We start from the raw sequence: 26,810 nt of genomic DNA, 5'->3' as shown, positions 1-26,810 counted from the left end.
ATGCCAGGATGCGTTGGGCGAGACACAGGAATACACCCTGGACAGTTTGCAGGTTCACCGCATGGCAAACTGTGTTGCAATTTAATGGAATTCAGAAATAAGGAATATCCTAGTAATTTGGTAGTTTGCACGATTTTCATTGTTACTTGGTTTTGAATACAGCCATTTAACAGGAGTTCTTCATATTTGGAGCGATGTGTAGCATGGAGTGTAGCACAGTGGGTAAGGAACTGGACTTGTAACAGAAAGCTCGCAGGTTTGATTCCCGGGTAGGACACTGCCGTTGTACCCTTAAGCAAAGTACTTAACCAAAATTGCTTCAGTATATATCCAGCTGTATAAATGGATACAATGTAAAATGCTATATAAAAGTTGTGTAAGTTGCTCTGGATAAGAGAGTCTGCTAAATGCCTGTAATGTAATAATGTAATTTGGTTTGGTACATTGACAAAATGGGTGTAAATGTGATGTTTCTGTCTCTGTTTTTCCTTGATGGGCCGCCAGATGGCGGCACTTCAGTTCGTTCTCCCTCCCTGTGTTAATTGTATTATTGGTTTTAATTATTCTGTCATTGTTCCCACCTATGTCTTGTTATGCCCTCCTTTTTCTGGTTTGATTGTTCTTTGAGTTCACCTGTGTCTTGTTACCCTTGTCTATTTAAGTTCTTTGTCTCCCTGACTCGGGTGCTGGTTCCTTGTGTTTCTGCCTGCGTTCCTGCCTGCATTCCTGCCTGCATTCCTGCTTGTGTTCCACCTGCCTGTATTCTGTCCTGCCCGTGTTCTGCCCTGCCGGTGTTCTGTTCTGTTTTTTTAAGTATCTTTTTGTGTTTATGGTTTTGCCCCTCGTGGCCTTTTGTTTGTTCCCTGTTTGTTATTAAGTAAAGTCTTTGTTTGAATTTTCCTTTTGGAGTCTCCCGTGTTTCTTTTACTCTGAGCCTGGGTCCAACCCCCCGAATCCCTGGCAGTAAATTAGAATATAAAACCCCCTCAGAGGTGGGCTGCTTTTAACTTACAAAACATTACAGTCGCATGAAGGATTGGAAATAACCATTTCCTCAATGTCCAAATTCCTTTTTTAAGAAAACACAGAAATCACAGGCTTTGTATTTATGAATGTGAGTTCAAAAATACAACAATAACATTTCTTCAAGTGTATACGATCGGCTTCCTGTCGACTTCTGGACATCGTATCTAGGGGATCAGATACTATATTTTACATACTTTAACCTTTTAGACAGATGAGTAACTTGTAAGACTTATCTTCTTTCACGCGGCTGTTTTTTGATAAAAATTCTCGGGTATGAAAGGTGTTTTCAATTTCATAGTCATGGTCCAGCCCTTTAAATTTTGAGCATTAAGACAACTTCTTGGTGAATAGCAAGAGGAAATATCATCACATGTTCAGTTAAAAATAGTAAATAATAATAAAGCTTTAGAAAATGGGAGAAATGTCACACAGGAAGCTAATTGAGGAAGTCCACTGTTGTGCCTGTACAGTGTTGTGACACAGAGTACTGAGGAGCAGCCTGTAGTTTTCTGACTATGGACCCCGCTATCTTTATTCTGCTTCTCTTGTTAGGTAATTTAACCGCTAATTTCACAAATACCTGGAGCGACGGAACAGAAAGTAAAACATTAATTTCCCATGTGCCTTTTTCCCACAGGTTGTCACTTAGCAAGGGGACAGGACAGAGTAGACGCATCAGGAACGGTTTTGCTGCGAATGCCTTTTAATCCGTATTTCAATAATTTTGAAAAGTTCTGCTGCAAATTTTACCAAGGTGTTTGTCTTCCGTTTGTGGACAACAGAGGATATGCCGGTGACATCTATAAGGGAAGAATATCTCTAATCGAATACAGTGGATGTGACAATCTGGAATTTACAAAAGTCAGACGGTGGACTGTACCGATGTGCCATAACTGATTCACCCTATCACGTTTACGAGGACTTCATAGTTGTAATACCAGGTAAGGCCCGTATCGCTGAACAGCCTATGCTCATTATCTCAATGCCCATTCAAAGTGCTGTTGTCTCAGAAAAGTTTTTTACAGGAGCCAATCACACCGTTTCTGCTGTGATTCGGTTTCCTGGGTCTTTCATTATTATGAGAGTTATCTACTGAAAAAATACTACTCGGGATTCATGTCCAAAATTGACAGGGTACATAAAATATGTCTTAAAAATGTGTTAAAATTTATATATTTTCTTTTCAAATGTTTAAGAAAACAATGTCAACCTTAACCTGCATTGCTTCAGTATATATCCAGCTGAATGTAAAAAAAAAAGTTGTGTAAGTCACTCTGGATAAGAGCATCTTGTCACGAATGCGTGGGGGGTTCGGACCCAAATGCAGAGGGGGAAAAAACACAACTCCAAAAAGGGTAGGAACAAAAGACTTTACTAAATAAAAAGGGAACAGGGGAACAAAGGGCCTCGCAGGGCAACTCTTCAAACACAAAGGAAACTTCAAAATACAAAACACAGAAAATCCAAAAACCAAAAGTGCGTGGAACAGAACATGGCAGGAACACATAGGGCAGGACCGTGATCAGCGCTTACACACAAACACAACCAGACATAACCAACAACACCAACAAGTATCCAGCACCTGAGTCCAGGAGACGGGAACTTAAATAGACAGACACTGACGAGACACGGGAGGGCACCATTAACAATCAGGCCACGGAAGGGGAAGGGAAAACGAGACAGCCAGAAAACAATGATTGGACAATGGGAAACAATCATACAATTAAACAGGGGGAGCAGGACACAGAACAGAAGTGCCGCCATCTGGCGGCCCAACAGGCACAGACAGGAACACAGAACTATGACACGTATGCTAAATGCCTGTAAAGTAATGCAATGTAATTAACAGTGGTAGAAGAAGGACAGTCCAGATAAAGAAAAGCTGTTTGTTGTTTTTGATTGAAATAAATCAATAGAGCTTGCTTTGATTTTATTGCTTGTTGCTTTGAATATAATTGACAAATTATGTTGGCAATAAGGTTTATGTATGAACTCTTCCTTTTTCCCAAATAGTTTAGTTTCAGATACCTGGTGTCCACACTTTCAGCAGTTAGAAACCCATCAATTTCACTTACTGTATCATTCTGCAATAGGCCTATATTCATGTAAAATGTAAGGTTTTTCTAAATTTTACTCCCAAACATTGAATTTGAAATGACGCAATGAATATTAAGTTAAAGTGCAGACTCAACTTTGACATGAGGGTATTTGCATCCATATTGGGTGCTCCCTGTTTGAATTACAGCCCTTTTTACCCATAGTTCCCCCCATTTAGATGGCCAAAAGAAATTGGACAGTTGACATCTCAGCTGTTTCTTAGCCAGTTGTGTTTTGTTGCATCATAAGTTAACACAAGCTACAAAATCTAAGAAAAGGTCTAGAGCTGATTCTAGGTGTGGCATCTGTATTTGGAGTCTGTTGGTGTTATCTCTCAACATGAGCACTAAGGAAGTGTCAATACCAGTGTAGTCACCTTTAGGCTGAAAAATCTAAATTAATCAACCAAAGATGTCTCCAAAACAGTGGATGTGTCAAAAACATCTTTTCAACTGTCAAACAGATTAAGAACACTCATACACTACCATAAAGAGAAGACTACACTTGCATAACCTCGCAGTGTTCACCCCAAGATGAAAAGCACCAGTAACCCTCACGAACAGAACAGAGCTTAGAGTTTGCATAAAAAGTACTTAATATTTATAGATGAGATGAGTACTAACCTGTAGCAAAGTGATTAAAAGATGAACATGTGGAAAAAGTACAGAGCCAAACAACAGAAAAATCGTATCACTATCCAAATACTTACGGACAGCACTGTAGCATATGATGATTAAAAGTCCTGAAATGTGAATATGGGCTATTAATTATTCATGACCAGCATTTTGCTTTTTCACCTTTGTCTCCACCATTTGAAATGGGTAATCATATTTTGACCAGCACTCATTGCTGAAACTGCTGCTGTCGAATCTCATACAGCTCACTGCATACTTGTCTGCACTCGATTATATGTTGAGTGCTGACAAGTATGCGCTCTCCTCCAAAGCATGCAGTGCCTTATCACAGCACAGTTCACAAGTCGGGCTCACACAGACAGTGGGACACCGAGGGGAAACGGGCAGGCTTGCAGGTGCCTGATCCCTCCCTTTCCAGGGTGACACTACACCCAGTTATTATGTCTCTCTGTGGAGCTGCCAGCCTCAGTCAACATGCCCATCCGTGTGCTAGAACAGTGCCTTTACAGGATGAGCCACCTCAGGGTGATTCACTTCCACTCACTCAATCTGCAGCAGAGATTTTAGAATTAGAACTTCTGGGCCAATGTTTCCTAGACTGGCCCAAAAGCTCTAATAGCAGAAACTGTTTTTAGCCTCTTGTTCAACACCTATAATGTCCCCTATGATCCAAATCTAAAATAGTCTGAAATCTGTTCTGGTCTGGAGTCCAGGGGTGAAGCACTGTGTGTGAACTAAGGTGTTAAATGGCTCTTGGAAAAACTCTTGATTGAGAGGTTGATTGATTGTATTATTAGAGAAGAAGATGGATGATGGGTGTTTCCCAGCGCTGGTGATGGTAATCTTCTCTAACATTGGGCTGTCGCCTCGTCCTGTGCAGCCAGTACTGGAAGGTGTCGCAGAAGAAAGGGATCAAGGGTCCTTACCGCACCTCCGAGACGTGGCCTGCCCTCCCCTCCACCATCGACTCCGCCTTCGAGGATCTGCTCACTAAGAAACTTTACTTCTTCTCAGGTACGAATGTCTCCACGGCAACAGCGCCGCATCCTGCCCTTTGACCTCTGCTGTGTTTCAGAACATTTAATTCTGACTGAAGTTGTCATCAGCTGAGGGGATTATTTTCTTCTTGTACATCACACAATCAAGATTTAATAGTCAAAAACATAATACCAACCAGACCTGGTTCAATTACTTTATTTGAAATACTTTAAAACCCTTAAGACACCAGTAAAACTCCAGCAGATTGTGGACAGTTTATGAAGGAATATCTATTTTCACCAACATTCAGAAACAAAATCTTTTCATATTGCTTAATGTTTTAATTAATTGAACGTTTCACTGAGAATTATCATGGATCTGCAGGAGTGTTTTCAAATTTTACCAGCATGTAAAGAGTTATAAAAAATCATCTAAAAAATCATATTGGACACAGGTCTGCTAAGGACACAGTGCAACAGCACACCCTTCACACAGACATGGGGTGATTGTGTTGGGTAACTGTTTACAATAAGGTCTCATGAATTGGCATTAACTAACGTAGCTGTTAACATGAATTCTTGATGTACAAATACATTAACAAAGCAGTGCAGAATACATTTTCAGTAGTTTGTACTTAACAACTGCATTAGTTAATGCCAGTGTGAGCTTACTGTAACGTGTTACTGAGCGCTATCCTGGGGAGAGTGCGGGCTTGTGTGCGGTTTAGGCTGACTCTGCTGCCCCCTGCAGGCCGTCGGGTGTGGGTGTACACCGGGAGCAGCGTGCTGGAGCCCCACAGCCTGGAGAAGCTGGGCCTGCCTGGCAGCCTGGAGCGTGTGGAGGGAGCCCTGGAGAGGGGCAAGGGCAAGGCCCTGCTCTTCGGCGGGGAGAAATACTGGAGGTGAGGAGCCACAGAGCGGCAGCACTGCTAAGGCTTACTACTGACCAGACCTGGGTCAAATAGGTTTTTGTTTTGGATTCAAATACTTTTCTATACTTTACTTATCTTGTCTGGTGCATTGGAACCAATGAAATACTCTCAAAAAGTGCAAACCCCACCTCCTGGTCATATTGGCAGACTCAATTACCCCAGGCATGATCAATAGAGCACAGAAAAGTATTTGAATCCAAAACAAATATGTATTTGACCCAAGTCTGCTTCTGACACAGTCTGAGTGCAGCATTCTCTGGGTACTGCTAAGGTTTACAACTGACACAGTCTGAGTGCAGCATTCTCTGGGCACTGCTAAGATTTACAACTGACACAGTCTGAGTGCTGCGTTCTCTGTGCACTGTGCTGCTAAGGTTTACTGACACAGTCTGAGTGCAGCTTTCTCTGGGCACTGTGGTGCTAAGGTTTACTACTGACACAGTCTGAGTGCTGCGTTCTCTAAATGCTTATGTGGAGTGGGATCCATTGAAGTGTATGGGTCCCTTTCTAGCCTCATTAAAATCAGTTAGCCTACATTCCTTTCCACAGCAGCACACATTGTTGAGTTTCACAGTGAGCAGTGGCAAGACTCAATCCGCGTGACTTTGGAACAGAAGAATGGCGTCTTTACACAGGGTCTCCACAGGGAAAGCTTGTGTAAAATCCTTTGATAGTGTATGATTACACACAGAGGAACCGTTATCAGCTCCCGGTGTGCTGGGTGGTCTGGGACTGCATACAGTTGGAAGGATTGAATGAAAGTCCCATTTTAGACAAACTAAATCAATCAACCAAAAAAAATAAAAAATCTTTAATTAACTAACCAAAATAATGACGAGAACTGGAACAGACAGAGCTTTTGTGTAATACTGCAGGACCTGTATGTGTCTTATCTCTGCAACCTGTTCTCAATCGTTGTCACGTACTGCCATCTACAGGCTGGACGTAAAAACGCAGACCATCGACGAGGGCTACGCACGCGATGTAGACCAGGACTTTGGAGATGTACCCATCGATGCTCATGATGTCTTCCTGTACAAAGGTGAGTATTCAAGTCCACAATTGAATTATAGGAGCAGAAAACTATTCACCATCACCTACGCTGTGGTAAAATTCCAGCAGATTACTGGTGATAATCATAAACATCTGTTTTCACCAATATTCAGAAACAAAAATCTTCTATTGCATATGGCTCAGTTAGTAACATTTTATGTTTAAAATTCTGTGGGATCTGCAGAAATATTAACCCATTTAATGCCATTTGCGTTAACTTTCAAGTGACTTCTTTGACACCTGGCAGATATGGTGCACATAATGTGTACACAGAAAAGGTCATAGATTATAGAGGGAGAGTATGGGTAATTAGTGTACGATTAACCATTTAATGGTCTGCTGTGTGTCTCTGCAGGACACACCTACTTCTGCCGCGAAGGTTTCTATTGGAGGATGAACTCCCAAAAGCAGGTGGACCAGGTTGGCTACATCAAGTATGACGTTCTGAAGTGTTCTGTCCCCTCCCGCCGCCATTGGTGAGGACGACTCCCCCCTTTGCAGATCTCTTCAGAATAATTAACTGGCGTTGAGCATTTTGTTACCCCTGTGGGACTTAACTGTGTCGTATCAGCTGAAAAGCCTGATGAGACAGTTTGAGAATGACACGTTGCATCTGCAATTCCTGAGATTTGAAACATCGTCTTCGATGATATGAAATGGGAATATTTGGCCTCATGCTCAAGGCAATTTCAGAACAGTGGTAACCAACCCTACGTCCTGTAGGTTTTCACTCCAACTCTAGCAAAGCACATCACTTTCAACAGCTAGAGGTCTTATTCAGCTGCTTATCAGTAGTCAAGTGTGCCAAATTAGGATTGGAATGAAAAACTGGTTGATCTCCAGAAACAGGGTTGGTTACCAATGTTTCAGAACATAGCACTTGAAATAAAATAGTTTTTTATATGTTCTTTTAAAGTCAAGATTTTGTTGTGTGTCACTTTGAAAGGTACAGTGACACATTACCACATACGTATGTTTTGCACAAATATATATCACTGTGATTCAACAGTGGATATTGCCTGAAAAATCAGGCTCTCTGGTTGGTCACAAAAACTATGCACCATAATGTGAATGAACTTTTTTCACAGATACTACCACATGTCTGATTCATGGCAATATTAAGTATTTCTAAATGTATACATGTGACCAAATATGTGTTTTTGGATGAGACACAAAGACCAAAGAGCAAAAATAATTGTTTCAAATCTGTGAATAACAATTTTGCAATAATGTTGCAAATTATTCATCTGACTATCATTGACATTTTTTCCAGTGGTGAGAAAGTTAAATCATCAATTTTTACAAATATGTACCTACATATTGTTTAATAATTCTTATTGTTTGTACTGGAATTAAAGTTTCTAATTCAGCAGACCGAATTCTCGGTCTGTTTCTACTGCTTTTAACCTGTTTGCCTGGAGCAAACTCTAAGTCATTTGTGTCTGCTTTGAAAGCCTTGATTATTTAAATTGTTTATTTTATATTATTTGAGTCTTATCATAAGCATTTTTTCTTGTTATGCTCATGAAATAACACAGACTCAGACATGCATCAATCTAAAACACAAACTAAAACAAACAAACACCCACAAAGTTCACAAAATAAAAGAGTCTTCACAAAAACCTACCACACACAAACGAAACCCCAAAGAAGATCTCCCCAGCCTCATACTGCAGGGCTTATATTGGGCCGCAGGCAGGTGGAGGCAATCAAGCAATTAAGCAATTAGGTATTACCTCCACCTGCACTACCCACGCAAGCAGAGGCTGGGGACGTAACACTACCTTTAATTATGAATAAAAATGAAAAACAGGAAATGCATAATTATTATTAATTATTAATGATTATTGATAATAAACAAACCATAGCACCACTACAACAGCAATATAAAGTCATTTAATAGTGTGCTGGTGCTGTGCCATTGCATGTGGTCAGTACAGTCTGTATGCACTATGGCATAGAGTCGATCAGAGTCTGGAATTCTGCAGAATGACATCACTTTTCCACAGGAAAGTCAAGAAACTCACAGTTAGTTGGTGGAACTGGAGAAAGCTATATCAGGTGCCATTGCAAAATATGTACTGTAAATATTAAACAGGGTTCAGATCATGTGACTGAAAAGGCCATATGGGTAATATCAGTGTTCTTCTCCTCAAACCACTGGGGTAACGTTTTGTGTCAACGCACACACAAAACACACACACGGATGCTCACACACACACGCACACACATGCATACACACACACACACACATATACACGCAGAAATCCTTACCTCACACTCTTTACATTGCTAAACATCTGCTGTCTTCAAAATGCCTCTTGTTTCCATTTAATGAACTCCAGGGGTTTAGCTGCTAGCTAGCCATGCCTAGTTTCTAAATGTCGGTGAAGTTTTGCTGGTCACATGCTGTAATTTGCCAGCACATCTTTGCAAATCACACTGAGGGGCACTCGGTCCTGTCCAAGTAAATCCCAAATAGGTTAACTGGCTATCATACTTGGTTTGGTGTCGGTGCTTTGAAGCTGTGGTGCCTCTGCTCTAAAAAACCTCTCCATGTTGCTTAGCTAACTAGCCTGCAGATGGTGCCTTGGAGACTGCAGACTGATGTAGTAACATTAGAACAAGCCAAATTATAACATTACAATGGGTTAGCCTACTAGCTAAATACCTAATCAATTTTTATTGTGCCATGGGCTTTAAAACATAGTTTCTCAGCTAAACAAAAAACTAAATAAAATGTTTACTCCTTCTGGCCTCTAGATTTTCCTAACAGTAGGCTAGTCCAAAAGGGACAGACAGTTTAAAATTGAGAGCCTCTCAAAACAACTTGTGATTTCATTTTCACAGTAATGTGTCAGCTTATTTCTTCTGTTTTAGCACCTTTTCTGTATTGCCTGTTCATTAGTTAAATCATGTGAGTGAGTCTGCTGTGTGTTTGTGTCTATTCACCCTCCCCTCTCTGTGCCTCCCTTGCAGCTCTCTGGCGCCCCCCCGAGGAGGCCTGCCCCACACTTTGAAATCCTCTACCCTCATTAAATTCACTTAAAACCAAAGACATGCAACATGATAACACTCTACTGAACTTCAGTTAAAAAAATTTTTGGATAATTTGCACTTTTTTCCCTATCTCTGTGACAACATTAAGTTTAACATACTGTGATAGAAATCTGTAAGCATACCCTTGAATATCTTTGGTTAAATGTGTGTTTTCATCTTTTATTCTCTGTCCAGGCTACAGAGAGCTATATTAATATATGTAGCGTCCACTACCTCCAGTGTAAGTCTCCTGTCCTCTTTGGTATTGGCACATAATACAGCACCACCCCCCCCCCCCCCCCCCCAACCCACCTGTACACCAACATTGTCTGGTTCCCCATTTCCACCTCCCACCGATGTTCTCTAACTCTCCTGTGAGCTCTGCCATAGAGATAGAGAGAGAGCGGCCTTACATATTATCACTTTTTCACAACTGTGAGTTGCACACACAAATGCACACACAAACTCACAGACACACGCACACACACACACACACACACATGCATACATCCACAAAAATAGCCAGATGATAAATTCCAGCTCAAATGAATCATGCAGAGAACTGACAGTGTGATAATATCTTTGGCTGTTTGAGAAAACAGAGAAAACTGAACAATTATAATTAGGGTCTGTCCATCAATATATGCAGCAAAACAAATGGTGTATGCTGTATTATACATACACAGTGGCTAAATGTTGCATATAAGCAGGTCAAGGCTGTAGTTAAAAGAGTTAACATGGTGAATAAAAGCACCAGACTCCCAGGACTCTTGTGCAAGCTTGAACTTAAACCTGCGCTCACGCCCTTGCCACAGTTGCATTTCCTTCCCTTCACTCGGGTCATGACAGCACAGACCCAGCTAAGAACAGGAAGGACACAGACCGTTTGTGTTCCTTTCAGATACACACTCCAAAACAGAAGCGTCACCTTCAGATCCAGCAGCAATGAGGCTGGTTTTGCTCCTCTCCTTCCTCTCAGGTAAACACAGACATCTTCTACTCAAATTTTACTCTCATTCTGATTGGCTGATGCGATCCATTATTATAGGACAGGAGCGTGGTGGACTGAATAGTGTTCGTTTCCACTGTACCAGGGTTTAAATCAACACTGAGTTTTATCCACGCAATGAATGCTGAGCAGAAATGTGGAAACTTGAAGAAAACGTGGTTAACCTCACATTGTCATGGTTCTGTGTTCCTGTCTGTGTTTCCCTTGTTGGGCCACCAGATGGCAGCACTTCTGTTTTGTGTCCTGCTTGTACCATGTTTAATTGTATTATTGTTTTCAATTGTTCAATTATTGGTTCTTGTTTGTCTCGTTTTCCCTTCCCTCTCTGTGGCCTGATTGTGCATTGTGCCCTGCTGTGTCTCGTCAGTGTCTTGTCTATTTAAGTTCCCTTCTCCCAGACTTGGTTACGTGTGCCTCTGACCATGTTTCTGCCCCGTGTGTACCTGCCCATGTTCTGTTTTCCATGTGCTTTTGGATTTTTGGATATTCTTTTTTTCCTGTGTTTTTGAAGTGTTTCTTGGTTTTTGAGAGTTGCCCTGCGAGGCTTTTTGGTTCCCTGCTTTAGTTCCTGTTTTGTTAGTAAAGTCTTTGTTCATCCCATTTTGGAGTTTTGAGTTTTGGGTTATGTATATGACTGTCTATGGTATATCTATGGTAAGCTCTTGTACATGTCTTTATATAAGCTGTAAATGTTCTGTAATAGCTGCATTAAGCAATGTGCTGGATATAAGCTGAATTATGCAATTACTGGGTTGGGCATAATTCATAGATAACACATTCATAGCATGTAAATTAATGTTGTTATGACATATGTGCATCGTGTCTATGGGGAAGCATTAATCTGAAATGTTTTTCTGTGCCATTGTATTTAGGAGCCTTACTACAGTGATAAAATGGCTGCACTATACTTAAGCATTATCATAAAACATTTCTTCTGTGCTTTTTTTAGGAGCCTATTCTGCTGTTGTCTGGGGTCCATGGGAGGTGAGGGTCTTGGTGGGTGACAGCGTGACTGTCCCCTGTAGATATACAGATTATGATAAGAATCAGAAATAATGGTGCAAAGGAAAAATACCACAAAGTTGTAGTGTTTTAGTGAACTGATGGCACCACCAATAACAAAAGAATGTCGATTAGAACACTCTCTCTGTTTGATTATATGTAACTATGAAGGATCTGAGAGAGGAGGACGATGGATGGTATCAGTGTGGAATATCAACACCGCAAGTTTTCAGTGATGAACTGAGTCCAGTGCACATCAGTGTCAAAAAAGGTATTTTTCATTAATCCCTGTCATAGTGCTAATTATGACAGGATATGACTTTTGAGTTGAGAATATTAAGGCACGTAACATGAAGCTTTTGGTAATTTCGGAAAACTTTAACATGATGCTACAGTATAATGTAAGTGCATGGTGCACAATGTATATGTTGCATATGAATAATATATTAATTTAATATAATTTTTTTAATACAATAAAAGCCCCCTGATGCATAATCGATTTGGAACAACAGTAGTTGTATTTTATTACATGTTATATGAATGTGGTGTAAAAATAAAAAAACATGCACCATTTTAGTGAAGTAATATTAAAATCTGGTGAGGTTCTATTTCAGAAGGAAAATAATTTTCGCTTTTTTTGGCTAAAGCACAATGCTGAATATACTATGATGGAATTCTGTAATCAGACCATTATATGTTTAATTTTGTATGTATTTTTTCATATTTCATTCTCAGTCCAGGCTCCAGGGTGGGAAAACCAAAGGAAACGTAACAGTCCAGTGTAAATATCACAAGTCATACGCTGACCATGTCAAATACTGGTGCAAAGAAAACTTTCCACTTCCGTGTTTCACCCTGGTGCAGACCGGGGACTCAGATACTCAGAGCCGGATCTCTATCAGAGATGATAAAGCAGAGGGAGCGTTTTACATCACAATGACGGACCTCACCAAGGATGATCAGGGGTCTTATTTGTGCGGGATATCAAAAACTTTACTTGATGAAAGTGTCCCAGTATATGTTCAAGTGAATGAAGGTATGGAGTAAACAAAAGTGTTCATTCCTGTATCATTGAAAATATGTATATGGATATGAATCAGATAACAACTCCAATACTGAGTAATATGTTTCAGGTCATGGGCACAGCACAGTAAACTGTGTTAAATCAACTCTGTCAGAGTGCATATGGTCCCTGTTGGACTCATTATGTGCTCTATTAGAGTATAATTAACACTGGACATTTTACTGTGTGGGACTGGTTCACAACATGAGGGAAAAGATAGCCGTTTTAAAGAAGCATTTCAGACTATAGGAAACGGAGCTAATTTATTCACGCTATGGTAATCAAGTGTTTTTCTTTTCACACATTTTTTAAATTCCTCTAGGTGTGACAATACCAGATCTCTGGGGCCCGGTGAATGTAATTGGGCAAGTATCCAGCAGTAAAACAATGATCTGTCAGTATTCTGCAGATTACACCGATAGTGTTAAATACTGGTGTAAAGCAGATGGCGTGGATGGATGCAGCCCTGTGGTGAACACTGAAAATAAAGAGAGAAGACAGAACCCAGATCAGGGATGACCCTTCCAACAGACAGTTCCTGATCACCATCAGTAACCTCACAGCACAGGACACTGGCGTGTACTATTGTGGAGTGAAGGGACATTCCTCCCTCAGTGACAGACGGGTTCCGTTGCACCTGGATGTTGAAGCAGGTAAGGGTGCTCACACTGCATCATGGGTACCTGGAAGGATGCTTTAAGTCAAATCTGTTGAAATATATCTAATTTCATGTATTAATGATTATGATACTTTAAGAACCACAAATCTTAAAGTTCACTTTTTTGCAAATCATTGAAACTTTTTCATGCATATCATTTTGTTTAAAAAATATATATAGACCATTCTGAAATGTCAACCACATCCAAGACTCCAGTAGAATCAATTCCTGCATCCACAGTAGGAAAACCAGAAAAGGGGAATTGGAGGTCAACAAAAAAACAAGAAGGAACAGCAATAGCAAAGAATCCTCCGTAAGTAAACCATAATCACAAAACAAAAATATTAAAAAATAAGTTGAGCATTAAACAATGCAGATTATTTTAAAAGGTTACTACAGGAAAATGATACTGTCATGACCAGGGTGACACAATAAAAATAACATCAGATGATACATCAACGTCAGCAACGAATTCTCAAAATAATTTAACAAATGTTTTCTTCAAATCTGTGATAAATTTAAACATCAACGTAACCAGCAGCACAGAAGGATGACCCCAAACAAAGCTCTCTCCATTTATGACTGCTGCACATGAACATGCTGACATGCCAGAGCGTGTCTCTGTCAGAGAGTCTGTCTCTCCTGAGGAAAAGTGCCTCACTGTCATTGGTTGCCTGGTATTTCCTCCCTGATAGGGATTCTTCATCCCTGCTGTCCACTCTCGCCATTTCCGCCGGTGCTCTTCTGCTGCTCTGCTGTGTGGCTGCTGGCATCGCATGGAAGATCAAACGTGAGTTAATCCTTATCGGAAAGCAGCTGTCTATTTTCAACATGGAAAGCACCTGTGACTTCTTCCTCTTTTTGGCGGCAGTGCTGTTTTTGACTTCTCTTAGAAGCATGTGTGTGGTGTGTGACGGCCACTCCAATACTTTCACTTTGTTGTCTTCAAGCCATTTTGTTACAAATTTGGAGGCATGCTTAGGATCATTCAGTTAGAAGACCCAGTTGCAACCGAGTTCTAACTTTCTAGCAGATGTCTTGAGGTGTTGCTTCAGTATTTCCAGATTATCCTCGTTCCTCATGAAGCCATCTATTTTCTGAAGTGCACCAGTCCTTTTTCCAGCCAAATACCCCCGCAACATGATGCTGCCACCCCCATGCTTCAGAGTTGGGATGGTGTTCTTGGATTAAAAGCCTCACCCTTTTTCCGCCATACATAGCGTTGACCATTATGGCCAAACAGTTCAATTTTTGTTTCATCTGACCAGAGAACACTTCTCCAAAATGCTCGGTCTTCATCCTGGTTATCAGCTGCAAATTTCATTCTGGCTTTTTTATTCTGGTCTTGGAGTAGGGGCTTCTTCCTTTCACAACATGGTGATGTGGGAGTCTCTTAATGGTGGATGTAGATACATTTGTACCTGATGCCTCCAACTCCTCTTACTTTGTTGTTGTCTTGGGGTTCAGTTGAACCAAAGTTTGTTCAGCCCTGGGAGTTCATTTCTGCCTCCTTCCTGAATCATGCAGTGTCTGTGTGGTCCCAAGATTTTTATATTTGTATACAATTGTTTGTACAGAAGCTCGTGGTACCTTCAGTTGTTTGGAAATTGCTCCTAAGGAGGAACTGGACTTGTGGAGGTCCACTTTTTTTTCTTTTTTTTTCTGAGGCCTTGGCTGAGTTGCTTGGATTTTTTCATGGTGTCAAGGGCAAAAAGGCAGTGGCTCTGAAGGTAGGGACTTAAATACAGCCACAGGTACCAATTAACTCCCAATTAACTCAATTATGACAATTGACCAATCAGAAGCTTCTAAAAAGTTATTACATCAATTTCTGGAATCTTCCAGACTGTTTAAAGAGACAGTCAACTTGGTGTATGTAAACTTTTGACCCACTGTAATTCTGATATAAGGAATTAAAGCTGAAATAAATCAGTATCTAATCAATTGTTTTAAAATGACCTCTGATGTGAACAAAGTAGATGCCCTAATTGATCTGCCATAAGAAATGTATGGTAACATGAAATGTGTCGAGTTGTGAAAAACTGAGTCTGAATATCTTTAGCCCAGGTGAATGCAAACTTTTGGCCTCAACTGTAGCTTGTGTGGTAACTTGATTGTCTGGAGGGACACAAAAACGTTTACTGGACATCTGATGATGTCCTTTTCGGGGAGGTATATCTAAATGTTTTAAAATTACTACGCATTTAGAATTTCTTCTTTTATATTGGCTACGCATTTACAGATACCGTCCAGAGCCAAACTTAGTGAACAACAGAATTTCAAAGAGGAAGTGGTTAACCATATCTTGATTAATTTCTCTTCCTCAGAATAAAAACTGCAACTGTCATGCCGGCCTGTTTCTGTAAAGAACCAAGCTCTGAAAATCTTCATAGGCCCTTATAATGGTACAGAATGAGAGTGGATATAGTGTATATACCACAGACTTACCACATATTCAACTCTGTTCCTCCTCCCTTCAGTTGTCTTAACCAAAGTAAGTTAAGAAACCTCTTTGGTGACAAGAGTTTCAAGGACTATTTTTCAGCACAGATAAGGCTCGGTATTTACCTATTTTTGTCAAAAAAAAAAAAAAAACTCAGATTTTTAATCAATTTAAAGACATTTTTACAGGGATTTTGTTTCCACGCATCAACAAAGTTGTTCCTGTTTACTGAGTTTATGTGATTAGTCTCTGCCAAAGTCCAGCTCTCCTTAGTTACGGTTGCTAAATAATTCCGTCAAGTTTTCACTTTAGAAGGCAAGCTTCCATAGAAAACTCACTGAGAGGACCCATCAGTCATATTCACTTGTATTATGTATGGAGTGTGTCCAATTGAACACAGAAAACCCCCATGTTAATCAAGTGGCTTCCGGATACATTACAGTGCACTGCACTTAATTCATTTCAAAGGTAGTCTTGAAAAAACAGCTTTATTTTCCTGAGTAGCCGAACGGAGGCTGCGTACTGTACTTATATATATATATATATTAATATTCACTAAAAATTATGAACCTGGAGCACACAATATCAATTATAACAGTACATCACATGGTCACAGTATAATGATATCATGGTCACTTGGCCACATTAATTAATAATGACAACAAAAATAGAAATTTCAGTGTTCTATATGGAGCTAAGTCTCTGGTGAGACTACAAAATCTGTGGTTATATTGTTAGAGAGCTTCTTCAAACAATACGACTTATAGCTATTTGTACAGAAACAGTATTTGTGGAATTAAGGGGTACCACTGCTGCTTAGTGTGTACAAACCTGCAGTCACATGACTCTGACTCCCATTTCGTTTCAGGTTAAAAAAAAAGACCAGCTGTGGAAGACAAAAATGAAAAGGTACTTTGGTCTTTGAATGAGATGGTCTTTGAAATTCACAAGTGATGTTTCATCCCCTTTAAAATGTTCATGAATTGTTCATAGGAAATGAAATGTGTGTTATCTTTTCTACTTTACATTCATTAGCGAGAGTTGTGGTTATGTAGCTTTTATGAAGTCTATATACATTCATAGCCATGACATAAGGAGCCCATAGCTATGATGGTAAAGTTTATAAAGGCTTTATGAACCTACAGTAAAGTGTTGCATTATTTCCTCCCCATTGTAGCCCCCAGGAGTCGCTGAAGTGACCTATGCTGAAGTTCTGACCAATGACAGGACACAGGAGCTGAGTGACGTGGTTTACTCCAATGTGAATCCACACCAGTGCTCACAGAGCCCTCCTCCACAGGACCAAGTTGTGTACTCTACTATTAACTATTGAAAGGCCCATGTTTAGACATTTTAGACAACACTGCCAGACAGCCACTCCGCACTCACCAGAATTGCCTCATGCTGAGATTTTATTTTGTTTCTTATTAAAACCTGGGTCAAATTTTATATGAAGACCTGCTAACATTCGAAAACAGTTGTTCAGTTGTTCCCTGAGAATTTTTTACCAAAATGTGTCCCTCATAAAAACGTGTAATTACATAAGCCTTATAATTATATGAAAATGTCATTATATGGAAATTCGAATTATATGAAAATAAGATTCATTTTCTTCTGAATGTTTTGCAAAAAAAGATGTTGCTTTTTAAATTGTTAATGGTCTGTAGGAGTTTCACTGCTGGCTGAACGATGAAAGTATTTGACCCTGGTGTGCTTGCTGTGAGAGTACTGCATTATAAAAATCTACACCCCTTTCTGTGCAAAAACAGTTTGAGTAATGTAATACCATTTCAGCTTAACATGCAAGAAAATTACTGCAACAGAGCAATGAACTTCCAAATTTGATTTACATGCAAACCAATTGCTGTAACATTGCGGGAATGTAAATCTGACACCTGATTTCCATCCATCCATCATCTATACACACTTATTCCTGGTCAGGGTCGTGGGGGGTGCTGGAGCCTATGCCAGGATGCGTTGGGCGAGACACAGGAATACACCCTGGACAGTTTGCAGGTTCACTGCCGGGCAACCTGTGTTGCAATTTAATGGAATTCAGAAATAAGGGATATCCTGGTAATTTGGTAGTTTGCACATTTTTCACTGTTACTTGGTTTTGAATACAGCCATTTAACAGGAGTTCTTCATATTTGGAGAAAATTGGTTTGGTACATTGACGAAACATGTATAAATTAGAATATAAAACCCCCTCATTGGTTGACTGCTTTTAAGTTACAGAACATTGCAGTCGCATGAAGGATTGTAAATAACCATTTCCTCAATGTCCAAATTCTTTTTTTAACTAAACACAGAAATCACAGGCTTTGTATTTATGAATGTGAGTTCAACAATACGACAATAACATTTCTTCAAGTGTATAACTGATGTATGCTACTAGCCTAACTAATGTATCTGTGCTACTAGTACAGACTGATTGTGATTTGAATCTGTGGTGGGTAAACGGAAAAGGGGTCGGACATTTTGTCTTTCAGCATGGGTCCTCAGTGAAGTCACACATGAAATGCACTCAATGGAATACACACATTTACTGTGCATTTCAGCATAAAGCAGCATGGTGCGCATGAAAGCATTTCCCTCCCTACAAACGCCTTGTGGGAAGAAGGCCATAATGTTGCATGCCACAAAAATAAATAAATAAATAAATTACCTTTTACATTATAATGAAATTCTGGATATATGAAAAAATATAATCAATGTAAAACACATTGACAACATCAAATACGTTATATACAAACAGTAGAATGCATATACTTTTTTCTGGCATCATTAAAAATATTCAGGGGCTTATTAGTACTCACTGTATGTCTGCAGCATGCATAAACTGTGCAAGAGGACGCAGTGACTGCTGAGCATCAGATCTCATAATATTTTTTTTTTGTTTGGGGGGGGGGGGGGGGCAGTGTGTATGCAGGTTCGATTTCTGCCAGTTAGGCCCTGAGTCAATTAGTTCCTCATCATGATAAACCAACTCTGGTACATACCAAGATAAAGTCCACATACCACAGTACATCATATGGAGACACAAAATCATGGACAAAATCATTCATGAGCTTGTCAAGATATGTAACTAAAATGTCAGACCACATGAATGGTGAACCTGTCCAGCATTATAATATAAAATGCTGCTTTCATGTTTCATGTTGTTTTCATGTAATCACCATGCTGTCCACTAGCTCTCTCTACTGGGAAATCTGCTGAATGGGAATGAAAGTTACAGAATGGAAAGTAAACTGTTAATGAACTGTTTAAAAAAATTATGTTTGTGTAAATTAATATCTGTACAGCTTAGCAGAATTTATGTTTACTAGTGTTTAATGACCCAACTAGTGTTTAATGCGCAAACATGAAATCTACAAAAAATTAAATACAAATAAATACATTTTGATTAATTGATGGTCAAGTTAGGTCATGCTTTGTAGTCTGGAGACGGGAAGAAAAAATAAATGAGGAACATTTTTATACTTTTTAAGAAAAGAAATAGCCATCTTTTACTTTGGCTCTGTGTTCTGAGGTGCTCTGGTTTTAGCAGAACGATCGGCTTCCTGTCGACTTTTGGACATCGTATCTAGGGGATCAGATACTATATTTTACATACTTTAACCTTTTAGACAGATGAGTAACTTGTACGACTTTTCTTCTTTCACACGGCTGTTTTTTGATAAAAATTCTCGGGTGTGAAAGGTGTTTTCAATTTCACAGTCATGGTCCAGCCGTTTAAATTTTGAGCAGTAAGACAACTTCTTGGTGAACAGCAAGAGGAAATATCATCTCATGATCAATTAAAAATAGTAAATAATAATAAAGCTTTAGAAAATGGGAGAAATGCGACACAGGAAGCTAATTGAGGAAGTCCACTGTTGTGCCAGTACAGTGTGACACAGAGTACTGAGGAGCAGCCTGTAGTTTTCTGACTATGGATTCCGCTATCTTTATTCTGCTTCTCTTTTTAGGTAATTTAACCGCTAATTTCACAAATGCCTGGAGCGACAGAACAGAAAGTAAAACATTAATCTCCCATGTGCCTTTTTCCCACAGGTTGTCACTTATCAAGGGGACAGGACAGAGTAGGCACATCAGGAACGGTTTTGCTGCGATTGTCTTTTGATCCGTATTTCAATTATTATGAAAAGCTCTGTTGCAAATTTTACCAAGGTGTTTGTCTTCCGTTTGTGGACAACAGAGGATATGCCGGTGACATCTATAAGGGAAGAATATCTCTAATCGAATACAGCGGATGTATGGATGTGACAATCTGGAATTTACAAAAGTCAGACGGTGGACTGTACCGATGTGCCATAACTGATTCACCCTATCACGTTTACAAGGACTTCATAGTTGTAATACCAGGTAAGGCCCGTATCGCTGAACAGCCTATGCTGATTATCTCAATGCCCATTCAAAGTGCTGTTGTCTCAGAAAAGTTTGTTACAGGAGCCAATCACAGCATTTCCGCTGATTCGGTTTCCTGGGTCTTTCATTATTATGAGAGTTATCTTCTTAAAAAATACTACTAGGGATTCATGTCCAAATTGACAGGGTACATAAAATATCTCTTTAAAATGTGTGAAAATTTATATATTTGCTTTTCAAATGTTTGAGAAAACATAATGTCAACATAAACCTGCATTGCTTCAGTATACATCCAGCTGAATGTAAAAAAGGTTGTGTAAGTCGCTCTGGATAAGAGCATCTGCTAAATGCCTGTAAAGTAATGCAATGTAATTAGCAGTGGTAGAAGAAGGACAGTCCAGATAAAGAAAAGCTGTGTGCTGTTTTTGATTGAAATAAATCAATAGGGCTTGCTTTGATTTTATTGTTTGTTGCTTTGAATATAATTGACAAATTATGTTGGCAATAAGGTGTATGTATGAACTCTTCCTTTTTCCCAAATAGTTTAGTTTCAGATACCAGGTGTCCACACTTTCAGCAGTCAGAAACCTATCAATTTCACCTACTGTATCATTCTACAATAGGTCTATATTCATTTAAAAATGTAAGGTCTTTCTAAATTTTACTCCCGAACATTGAATTTGAAATGACGCAATGAATATTAAGTTAAAGTGCAGAGACAACTTTAATATGAGGGTATTTACATCCATATTGGGTGCTCCCTGTTTGAATTACAACCCGTTTTATCCATAGTTCCCCCCATTTAGATGACCAAAAGAAATTGGACAGTTGACTGCTCAGCTGTTTCTTAGCCAGTTGTGTTTTGTTGCATCATAAGTTAACACAAGCTACACAATCTAAGAAAAGGTCTGGAGTTGATTCTAGGTGTGGCATCTGTATTTGGAGTCTGTTTAAGTTATCTCTCAACATGAGCACTAAGTAAGTGGCAATACCAGTGTAGTCACCTTTAGGCTGAAAAATCTAAATGAATCAACCAAAGATATCTCCAAAACAGTGGATGTGTCAAAAACATCTTTTCAACTGTCAAACAGATCAAGAACACTCATACACTACCATAAAGAGAAGACTACACTTGCATAACCTCACCCCAAGTGTTCACCCCAAGATGAAAAGCATCAGTAAGCCTCAAGAACAGAACAGAGCTTAGAGTTTGCATTAAAAGTACTTAATATTTATAGATGAGATGAGTACTAACCTGTATGAAAAGAAAAGGAAGAAAAGGAAGGAAGAGACCCAAAGCATCCCACCTCATCTGTGAAACATGGTGGAGGTAGTGTTATGGCTTGGGCGTGTGTGGCTGCTAGTGGAACTGACTCACTTGTATTTACTGATGATGTGACTTCTGAAGTGCACATACACATCTTATCTGCCCAGGTCCAGCCGAATGCCACAAAATTAATTGGATGCCACCTAACCTTGCAGTCAATGAGCCAAGGAGTTTTTCAGGGCCGAAGAGTAGAATGTTTTTGACAGGCCTGGCAGAGCATCACCAGCATCTGGGGATGTCTATGGCTTGCACAACCCCTAAAATGGGGGGGACTACTCATAAAAAGGCTGTAATTCCTACGCAGATCACCCAATATGGACGTAAATGCCTTCAAATTGGAGCTGATGGTCTGCACATTAACCTCATATTCACTGATTAATTTCCAATCCAATGTGGTTGAGTACAGAGCCAAAACAACAGAAAAATCGTATCACTATTCAAATACTTATGGACTGCACTGTAGCATATGATGATTAAAAGTCCTGAAATGTGAATATGGGATATTAATTATTCATGGCCAGCATTTTGCTTTTTCACCTTTGTCTCCACCATTTGAAATGGGCAATCATATTTTGACCAGCACTCATTGCTGAAACTGCGGCTGTCGATTCTCATACATCTCATTGCATACTTGTCTGCACTTGTCTGCCTGAACCCCCCAAATAGCAAGTACATGAAGTAGAAAACTCCCAATGGGGAGAAAACCCTCAAAAGGTGACGAGAATAAACTCCCCAATGGGAAGAAATCTCGAGAGTAACCCGGCTATAGAGGGGGAGCCTATACTCCACTGGCCAGCCTGGTGTAAAGTAGCAGTAGAATGGAATGTAGCAGAAATGCTACAAGAACTGTTAGATTTTGTCAGGACAGAGATATCTGAGATTAAAGTTGCAAACCCAGCGTTGCAGTTTTTTTTATTTATTTACCTTTGTGCATCTCCAGCACCTGTAGTCTACACAGTCAGGTGTGCAAACCATCATTTATAATATAACATTACAAAACGTGTAATAAACAACAATGGCTCAAAATTGAACAGGATGTCACTAAAAGCAAATACTCCCCAATTGAACAGACTCAGCCAATCGACAGAGCCCACCGCTGCCCTCTCTGACCACCACCAGCCACACCACTGTCGCCACGGTGACCACGTCCGCCACACCTGTGGAAAGCCTCAGTGATGTTCAGAGTAACGCAAGCTCAAGGTAAAGATTTACTCTCTTTAAAATAGGAGGAAGGTGTTCAGCTCAACTCATAAAAGGGCTGTAAAAATGCTCAGCCTGCGAACATACAACGTTCACTAGCCAGCCTCCATTTTGTTACTGTAAAATGCTGTTAATATCCAACACACTTTTTGTGTTACTACATTCTGTGTCAAAGATATTACGTTTGTGTTACAATTATACCATTTCCAATTCCACTTGTTCCAATGGGAGACTTTGTAACACAGGCTGTGTTTAAAGTAACACAAAAAGTGTTGTCCTTAACTAGACCGTGGAGGTGCGTTAGGAATGACACGTGTGTTGTTTTTAACTCTTTTCTGAGAGTGTCACTATAGCAGGTGAAGTTGAGACGAGGATTTCAGAACAGTTAGCAATGAATAGCTGCTGCTAGTGCAGTGCTGCTGCTGTAGAAGTGATGGCAAACTAACAGCAGGCCTGGGTACACCCTCAAAACAGACACACGCACACACACACGCACACATACTTAGATTACAGTAGTTTATATTAACAGGTGGATCGTGAGGTCATCACATACCTTTACATTAAATTAAAGACTATTAGATTTTATTTATCCAGTTAGTTTTTTTAATGATTTTATTTGGTTGACGAATTTAGCAAGATAGCACTCTGAAAGCCAATCTTACAATGAGCCTTTTCAATGAGCCTTCTCTTTTTAAAGTATTTTATTATTGAAATCTCATTACTACACAAGTCATGCAGCACACCTGAGACTCTAGTCATAGCGCGCCACAGGGTGTTTCTCCTTAAAATCAACAACCACTTCAGACTCCAGAAACCGGGTGGGGTAAGTTACCTGTGTAACCCACTGCTTTAATTGATCACTTACGTACTGATAAACAGAGAATAGCAGCACACCCCGTGGCTCCGTGGGACCAGAGTTAAGGGAAATGGTGCCTCGCCTGGGCAAACTGAGTGAATTCCTGCTCTGAGCTGCTGTGCTACTTTCCAGGTTTAAAACAGATTTGTGGATAACACTGGCTGCTGTCCTGGGTGCACTGATGATGCTCATTCTTATCATCTCTGTCACTACCATTGTGGTTCATCGCAGAAAGAAAGACGAAAGTAAGTTTAATCGGTACTGGTCATGGACCCAAATCCATAATCGCCAGGTCGATAACTGCCTTAGCCCAGGGTGGGGCCAATATTGATTAACTGCCATGTGATTTGATGTATCTGTTGTGTAGGTATTTGTATACATCCACTACATATAAATATGATGAAGAATGATAATTGCCAGTCTTGAAGCAATTAAGATAAAAAAATGTTACACACTCACACATTCGTAAGCTGTACCTATTATGTTCGGGAATTTGTCTTTGTAGACGTCATGATTTCATGAAAAACAGACCTAAAGTCATTGTTTGGAATTATTGTGACTTGAGCTTCAAATGAAGTCGTCAGATGTCAAGTGGTATAAAAGGCTGAAATATCTTCCAGACATGTTCTGGGACAAGTGTCAAAAACCTTTATGAATCATCATTCAAAAAATGCCATTTTCAGCCATAATATAAGAACAGAAATAACTCACTTCGCACTCAGGAAACTGTGACAAATATTTAAAAAATGTACACGTGCATAAAAAAGCTCTGGTTGCTGCCTTTGTTTCCACAGAGAAAAGTGGAACTGCTCCATGTGATAGGCCTTCCTCCTTCCGCACAGTAAGTGCTGTATAGGATCATTTCTGACTGACTCATTGTGCAGTCCTGTTCATTTGTTAGTCTTTAAGCTGGTGTCTAAGCTGAGTGCCATGTCTACCGCTAATATCTGAACGTAATGCCCACAGCACGTAGTTCTAAGCGCTATGTCCACAACTAATGTTTTCGAGTTTAATGCCCACAGAAAATGCTTCCCTGTGCGATGCCGACAGCGAAACGTCTCTCGGTGTAACGTCTACGGTGTGATGTCTTATGCAGGGCTCCACCTCCGAAGATGTGAACTCCATCGTCTACACCACAGTGAATTTCCAGCCCCGCGAGGACCACGCTGGACTCTACGCTAACTGCAAGGTTCACAAGAGCCCGGCTGCGAGCGCTCTTCAGACCTACGGCCGTCCGGATTCCACCGATAGCGTAGAGTACTCCACACTAGCAGTCAGGCAGTAGTAGAGTGTTCAAGAATGTCTCAAGGAAATGGTACCACAGATTCTTTAGGCTCACTGGTTACTCAGCTCAGTGTTCTTCCAGTCCTCTCTGCTTCTTAACTATGGAAGCCTACAGTTTTGTAGCAGGAGTTCCTAGCATGATATTGCACTACAGATTGCCAGTTACCAAAATGGTTATGGTTATGGCCTTGAATACATTTACAGAGGAAGCTAAACTGTTCTGGCTTGAATGATAGGAAGGCTGTGCGTTCAATATTTAGAATGTGGAGTAGAGTATCTGGTGAGTGTAAAGAATCTCTAGTGGTTTGTGTGCTTTCCCAAATGATGGTATGCAGTGCATGATTTTGACACTGAAAGATACAATGAAAGGTTACTGTAGGTGATCAATGAACTCCATGATTATGAAAACGCTTACCTCACATAAATTAGCAAGACATGATATAGCTTTGAATGATGTTGGTTAACAATTCTAGTTTTAAATACCTGCATTTCAAGAACATTGTGTCTGAGAAATAAGGTGAATTTTGGCAAAATGCCCCTTGGTTAAACTAATATCAGGAAAAATGATGTACTTAAGACTCAATTACCAGAAAATATTAACATCCTTTATTGGAAGTTAGAGAAGATATTAAGAAGTTGTCAAAAGCATCCTTGATTAAACTGCAACTTGACTAACCTGGCCTCTGCTGGTTTCTTCTGCAAGGTAATTTGCAAAAACTGAATTTGGCTATTTCATGCTTCCCGTCCCTGTCAGTGCCATCAAGGTGGTAGCTAATAGATCCATCTCTCAGCTCACATTTGAAGGGTATCTACAAATAATTTTAAAGAAAATGGTTACATTCCTATTTTTGGGGAATGGGGGGGGGGGGAGGCAGGGCTTATAGAAATTTTTTAATTTGAAAAAGGGATTAACCCCGGGTCCTGCCAGCTGTGCCTCGAAGGAGACGTGGCTACCTCTTTCCTACCGCCAACCGATGGGGTTGTGCAGCAGTATTCTCAGTCTTACAAGGGGGGAATTGTATAACACTAGGGTTAAATTGGCCACCAGATTGGGAGAAGAAGGGGGTAAAAATCAACAAAATTAAAAGAAAAAAACAAGGAGGCACAGATGGACATGAATGGTATATACCACACAGAAGGCAGTTTAGTTTTTCCCCCCTTTAAACAGAGTTGTCAAATTGTGAAACAACTGGCCAGCCCATTTGGCGTTGGTGTTCAGCCCTAGCTTGATGCGATGCTGGATACTCTGTAGTTACTGGGTAAATAAACAGCTTGGATGGGCTTAATGGCCTGTTTTCATCATTGTGTTCCTATGCTCTTAACTGAGCAGGCCCTCCTGGCCCTCCTTCCGCTGGCTTGCCCCTTGTACAGATGTATGTCCTAAAGTTACTGTATGCAAACTGCGCTAACAGGGTTTCCAGCCTCTATGATCTGAACATGCTCATGCATTAGTGCGGTATGTAAGGAATAGAAGGGCAACTCTTCCTCAGGTGACTGAGAATGTCAGTGCAGGGAGTGATCAGACTGTCAGGAAGAACAGACCATTGAAAACTACATAGAGAGGGATATTATAGTAGGGTTGCAGTGCAATAAACCCTCATTACAAATACGAATGCACATTTGAGAGTTCAGTGGTGCAAAAACACTGGTCTACATAGGTGTGGAAAAAAGTGATACGGTCAGATGAGTCATCCTTCACCATATTCTCGTCAAGTGAATAAGTGCATGTGTGGCATACACCAAGAAAACAGTACAGGCCTGAATGCTCGACCCCTACAGTGAGGGGGTCCAGTGGCTCTTTCATGCCGTGGGGGGCATTTTCCTGACATGGTTTTGGT

General features: G+C 40.1%; 1 protein-coding gene and 1 long non-coding RNA gene across 3 annotated transcripts; both read left to right on the top strand.

The window, feature by feature from the left end:
• Nucleotides 1–1,166: 1,166 nt before the first annotated feature.
• Nucleotides 1,167–25,647, top strand: LOC118208721. 2 transcript variants are annotated; one of them, XM_035383651.1, is made up of 6 exons: nucleotides 1,167–1,578; nucleotides 19,991–20,302; nucleotides 22,703–22,832; nucleotides 23,821–23,933; nucleotides 24,483–24,529; nucleotides 24,785–25,647. In XM_035383651.1, the coding sequence occupies exons 1-6, from the start codon at nucleotides 1,542–1,544 to the stop codon at nucleotides 24,971–24,973; spliced, it is 828 nt and encodes a 275-aa protein (XP_035239542.1). In that variant the 5' UTR covers nucleotides 1,167–1,541; the 3' UTR covers nucleotides 24,974–25,647. The 2 variants fall into 2 exon arrangements, with proteins under 2 accessions (XP_035239542.1, XP_035239543.1); XM_035383652.1 differs by lacking the exon at nucleotides 1,167–1,578 and adding an exon at nucleotides 17,305–19,905.
• LOC118208724 lies at nucleotides 11,930–12,598 on the top strand. Its single transcript, XR_004761629.1, has 2 exons — nucleotides 11,930–12,041; nucleotides 12,506–12,598. It is a non-coding gene; the product is annotated as an uncharacterized LOC118208724 (long non-coding RNA).
• Nucleotides 25,648–26,810: the final 1,163 nt, after the last annotated feature.

The sequence above is a fragment of the Anguilla anguilla genome, chromosome 11 (assembly GCF_013347855.1).
Source record: "Anguilla anguilla isolate fAngAng1 chromosome 11, fAngAng1.pri, whole genome shotgun sequence".
NCBI lineage: Eukaryota > Metazoa > Chordata > Actinopteri > Anguilliformes > Anguillidae > Anguilla > Anguilla anguilla.
Note: the sequence above shows the minus strand (reverse complement) of the source record. Positions and strands in the feature narration are given on the sequence as shown.